Source organism: Synchiropus splendidus, chromosome 1 (genome assembly GCF_027744825.2).
Source record: "Synchiropus splendidus isolate RoL2022-P1 chromosome 1, RoL_Sspl_1.0, whole genome shotgun sequence".
NCBI lineage: Eukaryota > Metazoa > Chordata > Actinopteri > Syngnathiformes > Callionymidae > Synchiropus > Synchiropus splendidus.
Window position 1 is genome coordinate 14,942,619 of NC_071334.1, and position 17,607 is coordinate 14,960,225.

The window sequence follows — 17,607 nt, forward strand, 5'->3', positions numbered from 1 at the left end:
CTGCACAACTGGAGACCGCTTTAGTCTCCTTTTTTCAATTTAGAACTTATTGTTAATTAAATAATATTGACATATCAAGAATCGGCGTAAACGGTCACAACAAGCTAAGAGAAGTAGACCTTGCATCCCCAAAACGCATGTTCATTGGCCAGTAAAAACATCCATCAGATAAACCCCGCCCTACAGCACAGATCAGGTTCGGTTGAGTTATCGGTGGAGGAGGAGTGTGGTTGAAGTGTGCGAGGGTCGCGGCCGCGATGATCTGACAGATGAAATAGAGGAAAAAGGAAAGAAGACGGCTGTTCTCCACACACAGAGCGATGTTCCCGAAAGGCAAAGGCACCCCGGTGCCCTCAGACGGCCAGGCTCGAGAAAAGTAAGCACAGAAACGTTGATATTTGTCTATTTCGACTCGCAAGTTGCTCCCTGTTGTTCGCTGGACTGGAGGCGATTTCCTCCTGCCGAGAAAGGAATTGAATGAACCGCCTTGTCTGCACGCCATTCCTTCTCAGGGCTCTGTTTCAGACACATATCGACTCTCCGTTTTACCTTCTGTTTACCGGAGCATTTCATGTACCACTTGGTTGTGTTTCGAACGGCAATTATTGACAAATGTTTGGCTCATCGGTCGAATACACGGAGAGAAGAAAACAATAACATCGACAGTACATTGTTTTCTCTGAGCTCCATCCGTACTAGCAGGACGCCGTGTCTCATGATAGCTAGCGAAGACGAGCTCGTTTTTATTCATTTCTCACGGCAGATTTCAAACAACCATGTCGCTTTTCAACTTACATGCTCCACCGAATGTTTACATGGCTTTTGTCTTGCTAAATTGTAGGCAGCCATTGTTTGATAGGCCTGTAAAGACTCCATATTTACAGTGCTCGAGACGGATGTTTCGACCTAGTGTTTTCTTAATAATTTGTCAACAATAAGTGAAATTGTATTTCCTGTCTACAGGTTGGCCTTGTATGTCTATGAGTACTTGTTACACATAGGAGCACAGAAGTCAGCACAGACCTTTTTATCAGAGGTAAGAGTTTGCAGAGGTTTATTTGGATTTATTTTTTTTATTTTATTTGGATTATAGGCCAACAAATAATTTAAAGGTTAATGTTGTGACACCTTTATTCCCAACAGAATTAGTAGTTGACATCTTTACCTGGCCTTCTGTAGCATGACTGTAAATTCCCATTCGATGGATGAGTATATATTTTGAGGGCCCTAATATGACTGAAAAGCCATTACACACAATAACAAACAATTGCAGGTGGAATGTATTAACGTGTACACTCACGTTTGCGTTGTTGTGAAATGAATTATGAAATATTTAATTTCCCCTGAAAACTCAACATTGAGTTTTTGCTCAAAGTGCTTGCGTGTTTTTTTTCTGTATATGCCAATTTTCCCGCTTTATTGCCGCTACAAGTGTCAGCACTAAAAGTCTGTCTGTGTAAGCCACTATTGAGATGCTCCTTGGCCTGGCTTGGTTATGACCTCCCCAATTATCTACTGTCAACATTTTTTCTGGTTAAGAGCCGGAAAACATTTTATCAATGAACATCCGTTGAATGTGTCTGCCTTTTTTTAATAGAGATTAATCAATTTTCCTACGCCATGCCCTATTTCGATTTAAAGAAAAAATCCAAAATCAATTATTTTACGATTTTACTATCATGTGTAGAATGGACTGTACTTTGAACCAGAGTCTAAACATATAAAATTGTATTTTTAATAATGGGCTAAGTTAGGGAGTCCTCATAGTCGTTGCAGTGTATGTCCATATTCAAGCAAAATTTGTATTAGTTGACCGAAATATCCCTAGCCGAATCAAAAGCCAATTCATTCACGAATCGATCTGAATGAATACCCAGGTCTATGACTGAAATGTAATTTCCAAATCTCCATAGATCCGATGGGAGAAAAACATTACACTAGGGGAGCCCCCTGGATTTCTACATTCCTGGTGGTGGTAAGTTATCATTTTCACATCAACATTTCCAGGGTTTATTGGTAGTCCTTTGTTTCTCCATGTGCTGTCTTGTCAACAGTGTATTCTGGGACTTATATTGCGCTGCACCAGAGAGGCGAGAGACATGTGACCACTCCAGCGAGGCTAAGGCCTTCCATGATTATGTGAGTATATATATTTCAACGGAGCATTTATTTTCTATTTTAAGAATGTATTGTGTAGCAACTGTATATTCCAAATGTTTCCAAGGATACTGTACGTATAGTTGTTAGGTAGGTCAGGTATGGAAACCCTGCTACCCAAATCAAAGGATTACTTTACTAACCGTATCACTGGTCTAACATTTTCATCAGGCTTATTTGTATTCGTAAAGTATCTTCTATCTTAAATTTATGATCAGCCATCATGCTGTATGGAATGGGTCGAATGATGTCTCCAACAATGATCTTTATGGGTTTCTGGGAAAATGTTGCTGATGTCAGCGTGTCCTGACTCAGACCTGCAAGTGCTTTTGCCTTCAGCTAAAAGGAAGCGCTGTGCTCGCTGTTTTTTCTTTAATTAATTTTATTATTTTATTATTTTATGAATGTATACCTACCACTTTAAAAATACATTTTAAATGTGGGGATTAACAACTCAATAGTACAACAGTGAAAACTTAAATCGCCTTACAACAACTGGTCTGCATTGTATCATCATTTTTCGCTTTGTAAGAAACAATGGATGTTTTCCTAATTTAAGTTATTTTTTTTATTTATTATACCATACATTGACTTCAATTTACATTTGGCATTTCTTTATCAAATAACACATGAATCTATACTTCAGATTTCAAAACATGATTCTACTGGTGACTGATGAATGTGCCTCATGGTGGAATTACATGTCAACATTTTGCACCAGGATAGTACAGTCCTGTGTTTAACAGATGAGGTGCAAGTAATAGAGCATAGATCCCTGTGTATCTGAAAGTCACTCAGAATCTACAGTTGTGATGGTGGACAGGGATGGTATTACGAGTTTGTCAAAATATCTTCAAACACAGGATATGACACAGCGTTATTTTCTAGGTCCCGCCTTTCCATAGACAAGAAAGAAAATTATATTTGCACATTTGTTTCTGATTAATGTCACAGAATACTGTCAAAATAATGTCTGCACTCGGCCAGCAAATACATTTCACTTGTAGTCCTGTTTGTTAAGGCTGGCCCACAGTTATTAAATGAAATGTTAGTTTGGGCTCTAGATCAACCCAAATAAGGCTCAGAACAACAATCGTGTACCGACTTAAGTGGAGTGTAAATTTTAATCTCAATTGGTGACAAGTCTCTCCAAGTGTATACAAGATGGAGAAAGTGACAGTGACTATCAGCTTAGGTTGTCTTGGTAACTGTCTGGCAGGTGAACTGGGAGCCGTGGTGGGGAGTAATTCTACTGTTTTCTGATTCAAAAGAAGAATGAACAGAACCTGCATTTTTGTACTGCCAATTAATATATTTGACATGGTATTGGAAAAACTTAAATTATCACAGTGCTATGAAAGGTTTTAAGAAATCAATTTCGAAACCTAAGTGAGACATAGTTCACTCTTATATTGCTTCTTCTTATGCGTATTTGTGGGTCTTTGATGGTCAAAAGCCAGTTCATATGGACAGTCCTGGTCCTCGGACCGCAGCCTTTGTTTAGGTGTGGGGGAGGTGAGCGCGGCTCTGTTAGCCAGCAGCACTCGTAAAGCGGTGCTGTATTCACACAGGGCCTGACGATCATTCCCTAAGGGGCTTGTCGCCATGGCATTGTGACTGATTGATGGCTGTCATGCAGCTGAAGGGCAGATCGGAAAAGGAAAGGGGAGTGGCAGTGGGTGGCATATGCCCAGCATCCTCTATAGCTGTGCAGAAGAAATAAAATAGGGGGTGGGGAGAGGCAGGGGAAGAGCGTCCAGTCAGAACCCAGAGTGGGTTTTATGATGTTGAGTGATGGTTAAACATTTACAAGCTTTACATGAAGGCTGATTCCAGTGGAAGAAGTGATGCTGTTTCGAGAATTGTGAGTGGCACGGAGTCAATCCTGTGCTTCAGCAATCAATTCTTTTTCTCTATTTGTTTAGTTTATTATTTCTATTTTTGCTCATCCTGATTTGTGCTACATTTGTCTATGCTCTTTGGACTTGAGAGGGCTCTGGGACCTTCTTTTCCTGTGACCCCCTTCTGAGATTTTAGGATTCAGGCTGCATTAGGTTGTGAGCTTTTACATATACACGTGTTTTTGCTGAAACATGGAAGGAGGGGGATGGTTTTGGTCCCCTGGGAGGTTGTAAGGAAGGTCCTGGACAAGAGCCTCATTGCCCGAGGCATGGCGAGACATCTGTCCCATTCCTGTTCCATAGAATGTGGAGACCGTAGTTTAAATGAGCCATGTCTGACAGTTGGAGCAATCACAGCAAGGCGTTTCAGTCAGGATAAGGATCGTGCTGCTGTGAATGTCATTTCAGTCGGTGGCCTACAGAGCCAGGTAATATGACATACATATTGTTATTGTGACTAAGATGTTAATGTCTTCAAATCAACTATCTCAATCCCCCTCTAATGCTCCATGCAAACATTGTACTAAGACTAACCACAGGATTTCCGCCACTTTTTTAAACTGTGGCAGAACCACCAAAAAAAATGCAGCCAATCAAGAAGTGATCCAATAAACTAACGGGGACACAGAGTTTTGACATTCATTGAATTGGCGACTATAGCAGCAGTCTTCCTCCTGGTCTTTTCCTTTATAAACACGGCAAACAACTAAAACACTGTAATCATGTCTGAAGGCCCTCGGTGCGCCATCTCTGTTTACATATGGCGGAAACCCTAAACGTAATTTCCTGCTTGCCGTTGGTCAACGGGTTTGGCCAGCCAGCGACAGCGATGGTAGACATCCATTCTACCTGCTTTTGTACCATAATGTGGTTTTTTTTTCGACTGTCTCAAAGTTTTTGTGGATGCTTGTGGATTTTTTTGTAGTAGTTCAGCTATTAGCCCCCTCCCCCCAACATGGGGAACAAAATTTTTTTTTCATCACTGGTGTCATATCAAGAAACCAGTCATGAATACTGAGATATTAAGTTTTTCCATATTGTTTAGCCCTAGTAAACAAGTGGGGCGCTGTTTCTACATTTCCGTTTTCACATCTTTCTTTTTTAATCATATTTTGCAGACAAACTCAAATCTTTTTTTTTCCACTAATTGACAGTGTTGTGCTGTCTGACTTCTAAAATTTCACATAATCCAGAATCAGCATTTATTTTCAATGCTTTTTTTTTCTTTCAAGTTTGTAGACATGGATGACTCGGGTTAGTTGAGTTAAAAATAATTAATTACCTTGTATTACAAATAAATGCTTTAATATTCCAATTTAACTATTTACAATTCTTGTTTTCCCACCTGTTTAATTTTTTTATTTTTCATTTTGCTCTGGTTTAGCAGTCACATCGCCTCCTTAACTAATAAGTAATAAACTCTATTAACATCTCCTCTGGCAGTATTAAGAAACCCAGGCCTTTTTTTTGTAGAACAAGCTCATCTGGTTCCAGGTTTGTAGGTTTGCTAGGGCCTGAAAAGACCTTTGCGTCACTCAATGGCCTCACTTCTCCCCCAGCTGTGGTATTTCACAGTGGCACTGCAGGGGCAGACTGGGCCGGTATAATTAGAGAAAGTGGAGTCAATAGCAGGGAGTGTGTTGGCTATTGACCAGTGGTGTCTGAGGTGTCAGAGCTTCAGACGTCTGCATGTAAAGATAGTCTTTTATGCCATTCGTGCCTGGCTATTTTCAATCTGCATTTTCCTCCCACAATAGGAGACATTTTGATGACCAGAGTGAGACCGGCTGAAGTTCCTGTTGTTTTATCTGGAAGTAAAAGCTGCATCTCTAAAAACATTATCTCATCTCATATCGCCTCCTCTACAGGGAAGAAAAACTCTCTCAATTAGAAGCGTGTGACTGAGGCAAATGGCACATTAGTGAATTAGAGATGCGGTCGGAGCAGGAAGTCAGCCCTGTGTCCCTGCTGTGCCCCAGCACTTTGCAGACGCTGCCTCTGTGTATCCAAATCAATTCACTGCCCCCCTAAATCAGCAGGGAACACAAGTCTCCCATTATTGGCCACTGGATCTGTGGGCAATTATATTTTTTGGCAAAAAGTTCCAATTCACCGGATATCCAAGTGCAATATGTCTTGTATGTTCTATACAATATGTACCTGTTCTTCACAAGATGTAGCCTGTGAGCGATTCCATCTGCACCCGCTTTGGTTTGTTTCCTGTCAACTGTAAAGAACTGCACTCTAAAAATCCTGTTCTTTCCAGAGTGCAGCAGCAGCTCCTAGCCCAGTGATGGGAGGGATGGCTCCTGGTGACGGCATGCCTGGAGGACCGATGCCACCTGGCTTTTTTCAGGTCAGTGTATGACTAAGGTAGTTTGCATAGCTAGAGATCCTCATTGAACACTCAGTACATGTAAATACATTGTGTCAGCTTCCCTCCAGTGCAATAAAAAGCAGGTGTGGTCCTCTTGTTAATGGAGAAATCATAAGGTGTAACACTGTGATCATCCAGGGGAAAGCTGTGTGGAGGTTGTAACTGAGTTGTGTTCTCCTAGCTCTGATCACAGCACATTTCCCCAGAAATCACTGATGCTTGGAATGAATTTTGTTGAATTGGTGCCCACTGACTGGTTGACCTGAGACCGTAACCATTTCGATGTTTACCGTGTGATAAAATACACCTTCATTTGTCTTGCACGCAAAAAAATGAACATAACGAAATGAAGAACTGATGGTCCATATTTCAACAGTATTTGATACCAAAATTCGATATGGCTCTGTCTGTACAGAGTTAAACCTTAAAGAAACTAAATGCATCAGGTTGTCCATAACTCAGCGTGACAGTCATCTAGCCATTATTTTTCAAGCTCCACAATGTGCCAAGTGGGGACAAAAGACAAACGGTATTACATGCAACTCTTATCTGAGATTCGTTGTTGGAAAATGTGTTGTATATTTCTATAGCTTATTTCCATCTTTTGAGCTCCAATAAAGCCAATTAGTTTTACTGAAACAGACATGAACAGAAGCATGTCGTTGAAGCAGGACAGGGTCTTACTGGCATGTGCAGACTAATGTTATTGGGTGGGATGGCTCAATGCCAATTTTTCACATTTGAGACTCATACTGCAGCATTGTATGTGAACTGCTTTATACTGACGCCTAAAATGACCACACTGCTGAAGCTGTGTGCAACTGATTTGGCTGTATTAAAACATAGTGCTTTTAACAACATGAAAATGCAACATGGCAAAAGTATTGAAATAATTTAAGCAAAATAAAAATCTGGTTTGACCCCTTAAAAAACAAACAAAACGACGACATTGTGGCTGGTTATGCAAGCTGGAATTAATAGGATATTTTGACTCATGGATCAGATTGGATGGGTTCTGCTGGCTGATCCATCAAGTTTTAGGAAGAAATGATGGTGCTTATTCATGCTGGGGCCGAAGATATGTGAATGTTCGACGTTTTATTTTCTCCTATCAGCATTTTCAGAGCGATCCCGTCTCTTTAGACTAACCACTGACTCTGTTTTATATATATATATATATATATATATATACGTATATATATATATAGTGAGAATCTTTTGGTTCTACTGAATGTGTTGTGCATATAGACAATCACACGCACACATACACGCGCACACACCCCCATCTTCTCTATACCAGAATAAACTGGAGTGGTCCCCATTAGAACCCATCACTCCGTCAAAGCAGAATTAGCTCCACATTGCCGGTGTTTGGTGTTGTTACGAGGTTAATTGCATAGGGCTTAATTGATGCTTTTAATTAAGGGAAATTAGCAGTGATGACATGCTGCATGCAGCGAGCTTCTTAATGTCTTGATTGACGGATCTAAAAGCCCACATCCTTTCCACATCTGCCTGTTTTCTCTCATTCAAGGCTACGTTATGTGCTTGCTTGTCTTTGCTCTGTTTGGTACATGATTATGAGCCGTCTTTTTTTTTTTTATGTGCATTTTTGTGTTGCACTTGGTCTGGCACTGTCCTCTGCCCTGCAGTAACCCTGCTTCTCTCTTTGCCCTCCCATTGTCACTTCTCTCCTCATTCACACCTTCCTCTCTTTGCTGTATCTTTTTCTTGGATCTTTATGCAATGGCACAGGGTCCTCCGGGTCCCCAGGGCTCTCCTCACCCACAGCCTCCTCCCCCTAACAGCATGATGGGACCCCACAGTCAGGTAACGTTCTCACTCTGTCTTTCTCCCTCTTATCTCTGTTTTGCTGTCTGCAGTCATTTCCGAGCGCTGACGCTTCATGCTTTGGCATTTGTCTCAGCTTGATTCCTTCTGCTGCTTTCAGTATTAACATTGATTTAGAATCGTAGTACGTTCTCAATGTTTGTTTTTTCTTTGAAGTCTCATGTAGCAATCTTGTTTGTGTTGTAGTCCTTCATGTCGCCTCGCTTTGCCGGGGGTCCAAGAGGTCCCCCGATCAGGATGGGAAACCAGGTAGAAAACCCAATCATTCTTTTCAGCCCTATGTATACCGAGCAATCAAAGACACTTTGCTGAAAATGTAGCACTCTAAGCCTGGATAGGAGTTTAGATAAGATAATGTACTGAACAGTCAACATAAGGTAGTTTAAAAAAAAAAAAAGGAAAAAGGCAGAGTCAAACCATTCCGTCAGAGTATTGGCATCACACTGTTATTTCCTCCTTACTGCACACTAAGCTTGTTTTCCACTGTACAGCTGTTAACATTTAAAAGCCTTGGACCTGGAGATTAGTAAATAACTGAGACTTGAAATGCTTTATTTTGTTAATACTAGCCACCAGGCGGCGGACCCGGCCCGCATCCCATGTTGCCAAATATGGATCCAACAAGAACCCAAGGTTTGCAACATAATTTGATCTCTCAGGTTACCCTTTATGTGTCAAAATATGAATCTTTTTAAAGAATTTATTTCAACTCAAAACTCATTCACCTCACAGGCCATCCCAATCTCGGCCCAATGCAGAGAATGAGTGGCCCTCGAGGCATGGGGCCAATGGGACCAGGCCCTCAGGTAAGTTCAAAATAAATCAGATTCTGAAGGCAAGAATGAACTCTGACAATATGGAGAGCACACGCATTGATGGAAGTACGGGGGCCATGTCTGCGATGGACAAGAAGTTGAGGGGAGGGATGGATGGGATGTTGTGGGAAGTGTCAGGCGTGTTTTGTGTATAAATGGTGTTTGTGTGGACTGGTGACCTGTCCAGGGTGTATTCTGCCTCTCGCCCACTCACTGCTGGGATAGACTCCAGCATTCCCCACAACCCTGAACAGGACTAAGGGTGGTTAACTGACGATGCATGAATGTAAAGAATTTTTAAATTGGGTTAAATAATCTTAATCTGTCATTAACTGCTGTGTTTTAACTGTTAGACTTCAGCATTATTAATTTTTCATTTGCATTTCACAGAATTTTGGCGGAGGGATGAGACCCCCTCACAACGCCATGGGTCCGGGTATGCCAGGTGTCAACATGTAAGGTCATAAAGTCTGCATTGAAAAGGAAGATCTTGACAGTAATGTGTGCTTTTTTTTCCACATAGGGGTCCAGGAACCGGACGACCATGGCCAAATCCTAACAACGCAAACTCTGTGAGTAACACTCCCAACCCAGATGCAGTTCTGCTTCAGATTACTGTTAGCGTGGCTGTGGTCTAATATGCTATAAGGTTCCAGTCGAGGATGTAAATGCCGGATTATGTGTCATGGGTTGGGTGAGAAGGCTGGTCATAATGTTGTTACGCTGATCAAATGACAAATAATGATGTTTGAGCAGCAGAAAAATGGCCTTGCTTTGTATTTCTGGATTGTAATGTTTCTTTTTGGTTTCAGATGCCTTACTCGTCACCGTCTCCGGGTGCATATGGGGTGAGAAAATTTCGTATTTAAAATGGTTGTTTTGTTGTATTTATCGGGATGTATTTAAAAGGGATGGAATCCCACTTTATTTATGATCTTTTTTTGTCCTGTTTATTTCTGCTATTTCAAAAATGATGGCAGCATGTGGCATTTGAGTTTTAAATCCTAATTTTCTTAGGGCTGGGTGTGTATGACCTCAAATCAATATCACTATAAATTAATAAATGTACCTTTAACAATAAATGCCTGGATTGTATAACTAATATCCAACTAGTTTCACTGCAGTTATATCAGGGTCAGGATCAAACCAACTACCAACCAATTTGCCCTGAGCACAGCACCCCAGGGCAACCCTCGATTCTACTGATGGTGTTAAACCAGCATGTACCAACCTCAGAGGAGGAAACTGAGCTGCTCCGTCTCTGTTAGCTTTGCACTGCTAACCGCACGTGCCATCATCTCGTGGGTCCTTGTATGAGTTTGTGTTCTATATTGCCTCAAGTTATTGTTTGATTTGGGTATGAAAATAACCGTTTGATCTATCTATCTATCTATCTATCTATCTATCTATCTATCTATCTATCTATATCTATATATATATATCTATATATCTATATATATATATATCATGTGTTTTTGGCAGCTGCCAATCAACAGCAAGCCTGAAACAGGTTTGTGGCGGGCCAGTGTGTTAGCTCTGCTGTGATGGGAGAGCGCAAATGTGACGTTGATATTAAAATACCCAATTTACCAATCGAGGCAAAATCATGCGAGTTATTGTAGTAGTAAATTTAGTGTTTATCGCCCAGGCCTAACCTGCACCCCCAGCCAAGGTTGAAGGGTTGAATAAAACTGTGATGTGAAATTGTTGTCTGTAGGGAGCATCTGGTGGAGGAGGACCACCGGGAACTCCCATCATGCCCAGCCCTGCAGGTGAGCGCTTGCATGGCACATCCATCCCTACCTTTTTTGGTCCACTTACCCCACTGTCTGATCCTCAGATTCAAACAACTCTGGCGACAACTTGTACACCATGATCAACACTGGACCCGGCAACAGGAATAATGTAAGTACTTTGGTACTGTAGGCTCTCCTGTGACATGTGTGTATATATATGTGTTGAGTTGTTTTGCTGGTGCCCCTCACAGTTCCCAATGGGGCCTGGCTCCGATGGACCTTTGGGAGCCATGGCTGGGATGGAGCCACACCACATGAATGGGTCACTAGGTAACATCACAAGCTTTGGTACTTAACTTGAATTTTACCATCATGTTTGTTTGTTTGTGTAAAGTTCAAATTTGAATGTTTAAACCAGCACAACCTGGGTGTTACTGATGAATGTGTTTGAACTCTTCAGGCTCTGGTGACATGGATGGCATGAACAAGGTAAATGTCAGAACCAGAGCAACAGGATGTTGAAATCTCCAGCAACTAAAATGTGTTTTCTTTGTTGTCCAGAATTCCCCAAACAATTTAAGTGGCATTAGCAATCCCCCTGGGACCCCGAGGGATGACGGAGAGCTGAGTGGAAACTTCCTCCACTCCTTTCAGAGCGAGAATGTGAGTCTTCCTTTGCAGCCTCCCTCTCCGTTTTTAGAAAGTAACTGCTTGCTTGCTTTGTCTGCCTTATGAACCATGCGTGTATTTCTCGCCCACCGCAGTACTCTCCCACCATGACCATGAGTGTGTGACCCACTCCTCGGCCAGGCCCTTCGTTATTTGCCATCATTCCAAGGATTTAAACTCACTATAAGACAAGGCCAAACACATCAGCGCAGATTCAGGGACAGGTGCCGTTTTGGTTCCACACTTACACCAAAATGCTGATCAGAGGAAGACGACAAATGGCTGACTACTACTGCTCCTTGCTCCAAATGAAGGACAATTTCTCCATCTACAACCCATAGTGTGATTAAAACCAGCTACTGAAATGCATAAATGACACGTAATCGTCTCTGCCCCCCTGCGCCCTCCAGCTAAGAGGAAAGAAATGGTTGAAGTTTACCTCTTGTACCTTTTAATTATTGCTTTGTGGTGAAGGAAGTGTTTCTGCTTTTGTCACTTAAAACACTGGACAGTGTGCATATGCATTGTTGGCTTGGAAAGTCTTTTATCTTGTCTTTTTTTTTTTTTTCCTCTCTCCCCCTGTGTCACACCTGTCAGCTGACACCGGAACCCATTTTTTTTTTGCCTTTTACTCTCTCCACCTTATTGATAATGTTCTTCAGAATTATGAAGAGGTTTTTAAAAAAGGAACGAATATGGCTTTGTGACAAATTTCATGGTATGTAAGTGCTCAGATGGTCAGATTGATCTCTTCTGATGGATGTCGGTCTCGAATTGCGGGGGAACCAGACTTTGACATAAGAACTGAATGCATGAATGCTGGGAATCTGTGTACAACATACTACCTAGTGCTGCTCTTTTTCAATGTGGACACCTACTTTAACATGTGATATGTATCTCTAATCCTGCCTGTGCTTTACACTGTGCTCTTCATTGTCGTAGCCTTCTGTGTTTTTACCACTTTGGTTCATTTTATGATGCTATGGCGACAAATGAGATGTCCATATTTAACCTCGCATACACATTGTTTGTTCAAGCTTCCCTTCTGTGCTACCGGTCGTCCCTTTGCCCCGCCCCTACTTATCCTACCATGCTTTTTTTTTTTTTTGTTTTTCTTTTTGATACCAACTGCGTATATTGCCCCAGACTTAGTCAAAGCTTTCTGAAATGATTCTTGTAGGCATCATTATAAACTTAGCAGCAGTCTTGTAAATGTGATGAGAATTTGTTCCATTTTTTTCTGTGAACATTATGCATTATACACATCTTATGTTGCCTTTTTGCTGTTATTTTTTATTTCAAATGGAGGAAAGATTGCTTGTTAATATAATTTTACAATAACTTAACTTCATGTGTGGGTTTTTATTTGACTTTTCTTCAATAAAGAATGCAGTCCGCTCAAATTGGGTGATGGTGGCGTGGAGACCGTTGAGTCGTCCACAATAGTTAGCCATGTCGTTCGCTACTATTTGCTTTCACCCAGATGGTTGTGTTGGTATGTCCTCTCGAGTGTCCTCTGTAGTTTACTCCAAATTCTTGGCAGAAGCACAACTTTGGTTCGCCTGTAATGCGTAAGAGGTCTTGGTGGTGGATGGGGGACCCTGACTGGTCAGCCTGGGGCGCCCTTTTGATGCTAGGTAGCTCATGTTTTAATCATGTCAGGACTCCATGCTAGCTGGTCTACAACTGCTCAAGTTCTCACACACCTCCCAGTCCACACGTATGCCGACCTAAAAAAAATGGTCTCCATCCATGTTGGACTCAGATGTTCATTGCTCAAGCGCTTCTATCTGCTGTAATTGTAATGTCTCATTGAATTGTCGACTAGCTCTTACCCCACTTGTTCACCAGCCTTGACTGTCAGACTGATTTGCTAACTTGGCAAATGGCACTGAACACCAAAGGTTGCTTGTCCATCGTCACCGTTTTCACTCGTTGCAACAAGAGCATCTTTACGGTCGGTTACCAAGCATGGTATCTAGAGCAGCAAAGTTTCAGTGAGGATGGAGATTGGTGGCTGGTGCTTGCTAGATAAGTGCATCGACTTAATCACTATCTGTTCTAAAATACAGTCTTTGTGCCTATTCTATTTTTTTGTTCTATTATATATCTATATTTTATTCTATCTACACATTAACACCCTTGTTTACCGAGGAACGGGGCCACTTTACAAACCGTGACCATCATCAGCATTGTCAAGCTAAAATGACTGTAAACAATTTGCAGTTTGTGACTATTTACCAGAAAATTACAAGATGAAAAACAGTTTATTTTTAAGGAGCAATAAATATTACTTTAATACATTGAATATTCAACTTAACACTTCAGTTTTAACTATTACTAGCTATGGTGACTAAAACCAGATTAAAAAAAATCTACTATTTTAATTCAAATAGCAATGAATGACTGAAAAAGGAAAACTTCATATTCTTATGTGGTTCTGATCTGGCTTCCTGAGGGTTGCATAGATGCAGACAAAAGCCCATCTCTAGGTTAGAATGACTGAGTGTTTGGTGAACACTGGGAACCGTTTAGTTGATGCTGACTAGACAAGTTATTCACAACTAAACCGAAAGAGAGGGCGAGTGGGGCCCGCACAAATTATCTGTGTAATATTAAATCCAAAGATATACTCATGATTGATGACGCAGCACAAACTTGAGCCTATCAGCTAAGACTGAAGTACAGCGCCCTCTGGTGGTTTCAGATTGACCCTTGACCTATGTCTTTAGATTCAACCTACCTGTGTTAGTACAGTACGTATTTTTTGCTGGTTCTGATATTGCCCAAGTCTTTTGTCTCACAAGAGGAAACCAGTCTTGGCTTTAGCACAGCCACCACAGGATGTGACCCAAATGGAGCGGTGCCAAAATCCTCCTCTCAGATGGATGAAGTATGAATGTGCAAAAGCCACGCTGACACAAACAGGTGTTCATTACCTCACTCTATTATTGTTTTAATGATAGAGCTGCATTGTTGCCCGGTCCACTTCACTGGTCTTGAATGGGAAAGATTTATTCAGCTTGTTTTCACCTGCCTTTGTTTTTGGAAGAAACTTCCCCTGGTCAACTGTGGTCATGAATGTGAAAAGTCTTCTAGGAAATCTAAAAAAGTTGAAATATTTTCTCATTTCAAACATCCACTGTATTATTCTGAATTTTGAAATATTAATGTTTACAACTGTGGTGCTTTCTTAACTTTTGCTTCAATTAATTCTATGTATGAGACAAAGTGGACATTAAGAGCTTTCACGTACTAAACGGTAAATGCTGTGAGATAACATAGGCTGCAACCACTATGTTCTATATTAATATATAAAAAAAAAACAATTTTTCCATGTTATCTATAACCAACTCCAGAAAAATATGAATAAGAGTTGCACAATTTCAAGCCAACCTGTGACCCCAATGAAGTTTCCACAAGTTAGCAAAAGTGCCTCCTGTCTGAAAGTCAACGTGAAATTACTCTTCATAGCTACTTGAAGCACTCACTTGTATGAACTATCCTCTGTTTGAGGCTGAACTATGTTCACATATGGCATTATACAAATTTGAAAAACTCAAGAAAAACATTTATCCACGTATTCTGAAGAGATAGTACAGTATGAAGATGAAAATGATATCTACCAGCTAAGCTGATGCTGCACCTAAAGAAGAACTCAAGAGGTTACCCATATTCAGATGATGTAAAATGACTTTTATTTTGTTGTCATCATTACATAATAGTTGTCGAGCAATGTGCATGTCAGAGGAAGAGGAGCGATAAGATGGTTAAGAATTAACTTGTATGTGGGCATAAATGGTTCTGGCCTTGACTTGCATGACCCACATCAGGCACAAAACATGTTGCACTTATCACTCCCAGACCAGACAGTCAACATTTCACATGCAAGCCGAGATCAACATAAACACAGTCTGCTGGTCAACACAACAGATACACAAGCACAGCTTTTGAAATCTTTAAAAACATGATTGATAAAGTGTGATAGCATTATCTAACATTTATTAAGAATGTGCCAACAAGATCAACAATAAATAACTTTTTGGTTTTCAGATAACAGTTACCGGAGGTTTAAACTGCGACCGTCATGAAAAAAGAATCCACTGAGAAATCTTTTGACACATTCTTGACAAAAAAAAATGTTTGATGCAGGAGCAGAAAGCGCGACCTCCCCCTCTCCCCCATGCCTCACCTTTGTTTCAATACATCGAGCTACAGAATCAGGCAGTTTCGACTGCAGCCGTCACTAAGAAACAATGACAAGTGAGATCATGTTCAGAGGGGTGAGATGACTCTAAACATGAAAACAGAAGACAAAACAGATGGAAAGTCTTTATGTTTGGGGTGTGTCTTCCGGGAATCGGGACACCCACGCAGGCTGAAAGCAATGCAGGATACTTTGTTCTACTTGAAGTCCTGAATTGTGTGCAGCAGCAATAGAAAACTACACGTGGACCTCCACCTTGACCTGGATTTCCCCATTTGGTTTCAAGGCCACTTATGACTTTAAGTTAATTCATTTCGGATGTTAGTGACCGATCAGTATTAACAGGATGATTATTTAGTATGCGGATGATAATACACTTCACTTTAGCTTTACTTAAGTTTCTATCATTTGTAAAAAGGAAAAGTCAGACTATTTTCAAGGTCACTTGTTTGGAGTAGCTGGATCACATGTCCTTTCTCAGTTAACAATTTTATTTCATCTTTTCAAGAACCGTTCGCACCTCAGCTGGGCAGTAGCCCCAAGGGCCCATCCCTCCCTGCAAAAAAAAGAAAAACGAGATGGTCAGACGGAACAGGCCAGGCCATATTGCTGTCATGAATTTTGAGTGCTAAAACATGCTATTCCGCTTTTTTTTCTGTCGTCGAGCATCCAGCCAATGATTTGTTTGTCAAACGCGCTTTGGCAAAAGGTTGTCTTGGATGACAGTTCAGTTAGTGTGCGCCTCACCTTGTAAACAACTTTCCCTGCCTGAAGAACATACAGCCTCTCAGGCAGAGCGCCGTACTTCATGGCAGTGACATTGCACATTTCATCCACGACCACAGGACAGAGTGGATCCTCTTTGAGCAGGATCTTTGCAGCAGCCAGCCTGTCCTCCAGGTTCTGGTGCTGGTTGATGTCATAGTTGTTACTGAAAGCCCAACCATCTGAAAGAGAGATCATTTCAAACTCAACAAAGTTGTTGGTTTTGACTGTAGACGTGGGTATGTTACAGCTAGAGACGTGTGTGTGTGTGTGTGGAAGAATCTTTGAGAAAAATATCACAGGAAAAGAATGTTGAGTTCAGGTTCACTGAGTTTACAGTTATATAATCCAACCCATTCATTCCACATACGTCATGCATGTGCTGCTGAATTCACATTACCAACCAGTTGAGTGAGCTTCTGCGATGTAGACCACCAGAAAGTCGGCCACGTCGCTGAAGTCCTTGACGAGTTGCTTGAACTCATCAAGTTTGAACATGAACGGGGGTCAGGTACAGCTTCCGAAGCTCAGCACCAGGGGTCTGTTATCTGTGCACAACACAACACTTTGTAAGAGAAGGCACACGGTGACATGGTTACACTGACATGCTCGGCGCGATCGCCTACCTTTTAAAAAGCTGCAAATGGTGGACTTCTGTCGGTCCATGGTGACCACAGGTGTGTCCGGCGCCTCCCCGCCGACAAAAGCATCCTGTCCCAGAGACAGCCACATGTGAGACGAGGCTGTTTTGATGAAGGAAAAACTTAAAAATGTCAGTCCCCAGTCTTCGAACTTGAACTTCGGATTCTGGGTCATCGTGGACTTTTCACCCATCTTGAGGATGTGTCTTTTGGCGAGACTCGGGGAGATGAAATTCAGGATGAAAAGAAAAACATTGATTCCAATCATGAAACAAAACATGGCCGCCGACGACACATACAGTAGAAGCTTTTGTAAAATCATCTTCGCAGCTCGAGGTCTTGTCCAACCTGTGATCAAGACGCGACTTCTCGTGGTTGTCTACACGTCGGTTCCCGCCCACTTCCGTTTGATAACAGTTGCCTTCACGGACTGATTGTTGGCTCGTATTTTAGGCTTCTCCCTTCCATATGACAAAGAAAAACTATGT

The 17,607-nt window shown here is 41.4% G+C and overlaps 2 protein-coding genes across 7 annotated transcripts; one reads left to right on the forward strand and one right to left on the reverse strand.

Moving 5' to 3' along the window:
- Window positions 1-217: 217 nt before the first annotated feature.
- ssbp3b (single stranded DNA binding protein 3b) lies at window positions 218-12,137 on the forward strand. 6 transcript variants are annotated; one of them, XM_053867014.1, is made up of 18 exons: window positions 218-376; window positions 964-1,036; window positions 1,914-1,975; window positions 2,055-2,139; window positions 6,325-6,414; window positions 8,191-8,265; window positions 8,473-8,535; window positions 8,856-8,919; window positions 9,019-9,092; window positions 9,492-9,556; window positions 9,625-9,673; window positions 9,914-9,949; window positions 10,819-10,873; window positions 10,942-11,006; window positions 11,089-11,185; window positions 11,298-11,326; window positions 11,399-11,500; window positions 11,602-12,137. In XM_053867014.1, the coding sequence occupies exons 1-18, from the start codon at window positions 321-323 to the stop codon at window positions 11,629-11,631; spliced, it is 1,170 nt and encodes a 389-aa protein (XP_053722989.1). In that variant the 5' UTR covers window positions 218-320; the 3' UTR covers window positions 11,632-12,137. The 6 variants fall into 6 exon arrangements, with proteins under 6 accessions (XP_053722989.1, XP_053722999.1, XP_053723008.1 ...); XM_053867024.1 differs by having other exon boundaries at window positions 11,089-11,167; XM_053867033.1 differs by lacking the exon at window positions 8,191-8,265.
- A 3,044-nt stretch (window positions 12,138-15,181) lies between these two features.
- dio1 (iodothyronine deiodinase 1) lies at window positions 15,182-17,493 on the reverse strand. Its single transcript, XM_053880035.1, has 4 exons — window positions 17,105-17,493; window positions 16,883-17,026; window positions 16,461-16,660; window positions 15,182-16,269 (listed from the first exon to the last, which is right to left on the reverse strand). Exons 1-4 carry the CDS (start codon window positions 17,439-17,441, stop codon window positions 16,204-16,206), a joined length of 747 nt encoding a protein of 248 aa, XP_053736010.1. The 5' UTR covers window positions 17,442-17,493; the 3' UTR covers window positions 15,182-16,203.
- Between the last annotated feature and the right edge of the window lie 114 nt (window positions 17,494-17,607).

What these genes read in the sequence shown, in the direction of transcription:
- ssbp3b (XM_053867014.1), top strand. Translation starts at nt 321, where the DNA reads ATGTTCCCGAAAGGCAAAGGCACCCCGGTGCCCTCAGACGGCCAGGCT. An exon ending in CACAGACCTTTTTATCAGAG is followed by an intron (nt 1,037 to 1,913) that starts GTAAGAGTTTGC and finishes AAATCTCCATAG; the next exon opens with ATCCGATGGGAGAAAAACAT. An exon ending in GGATCCAACAAGAACCCAAG is followed by an intron (nt 8,920 to 9,018) that starts GTTTGCAACATA and finishes TTCACCTCACAG; the next exon opens with GCCATCCCAATCTCGGCCCA.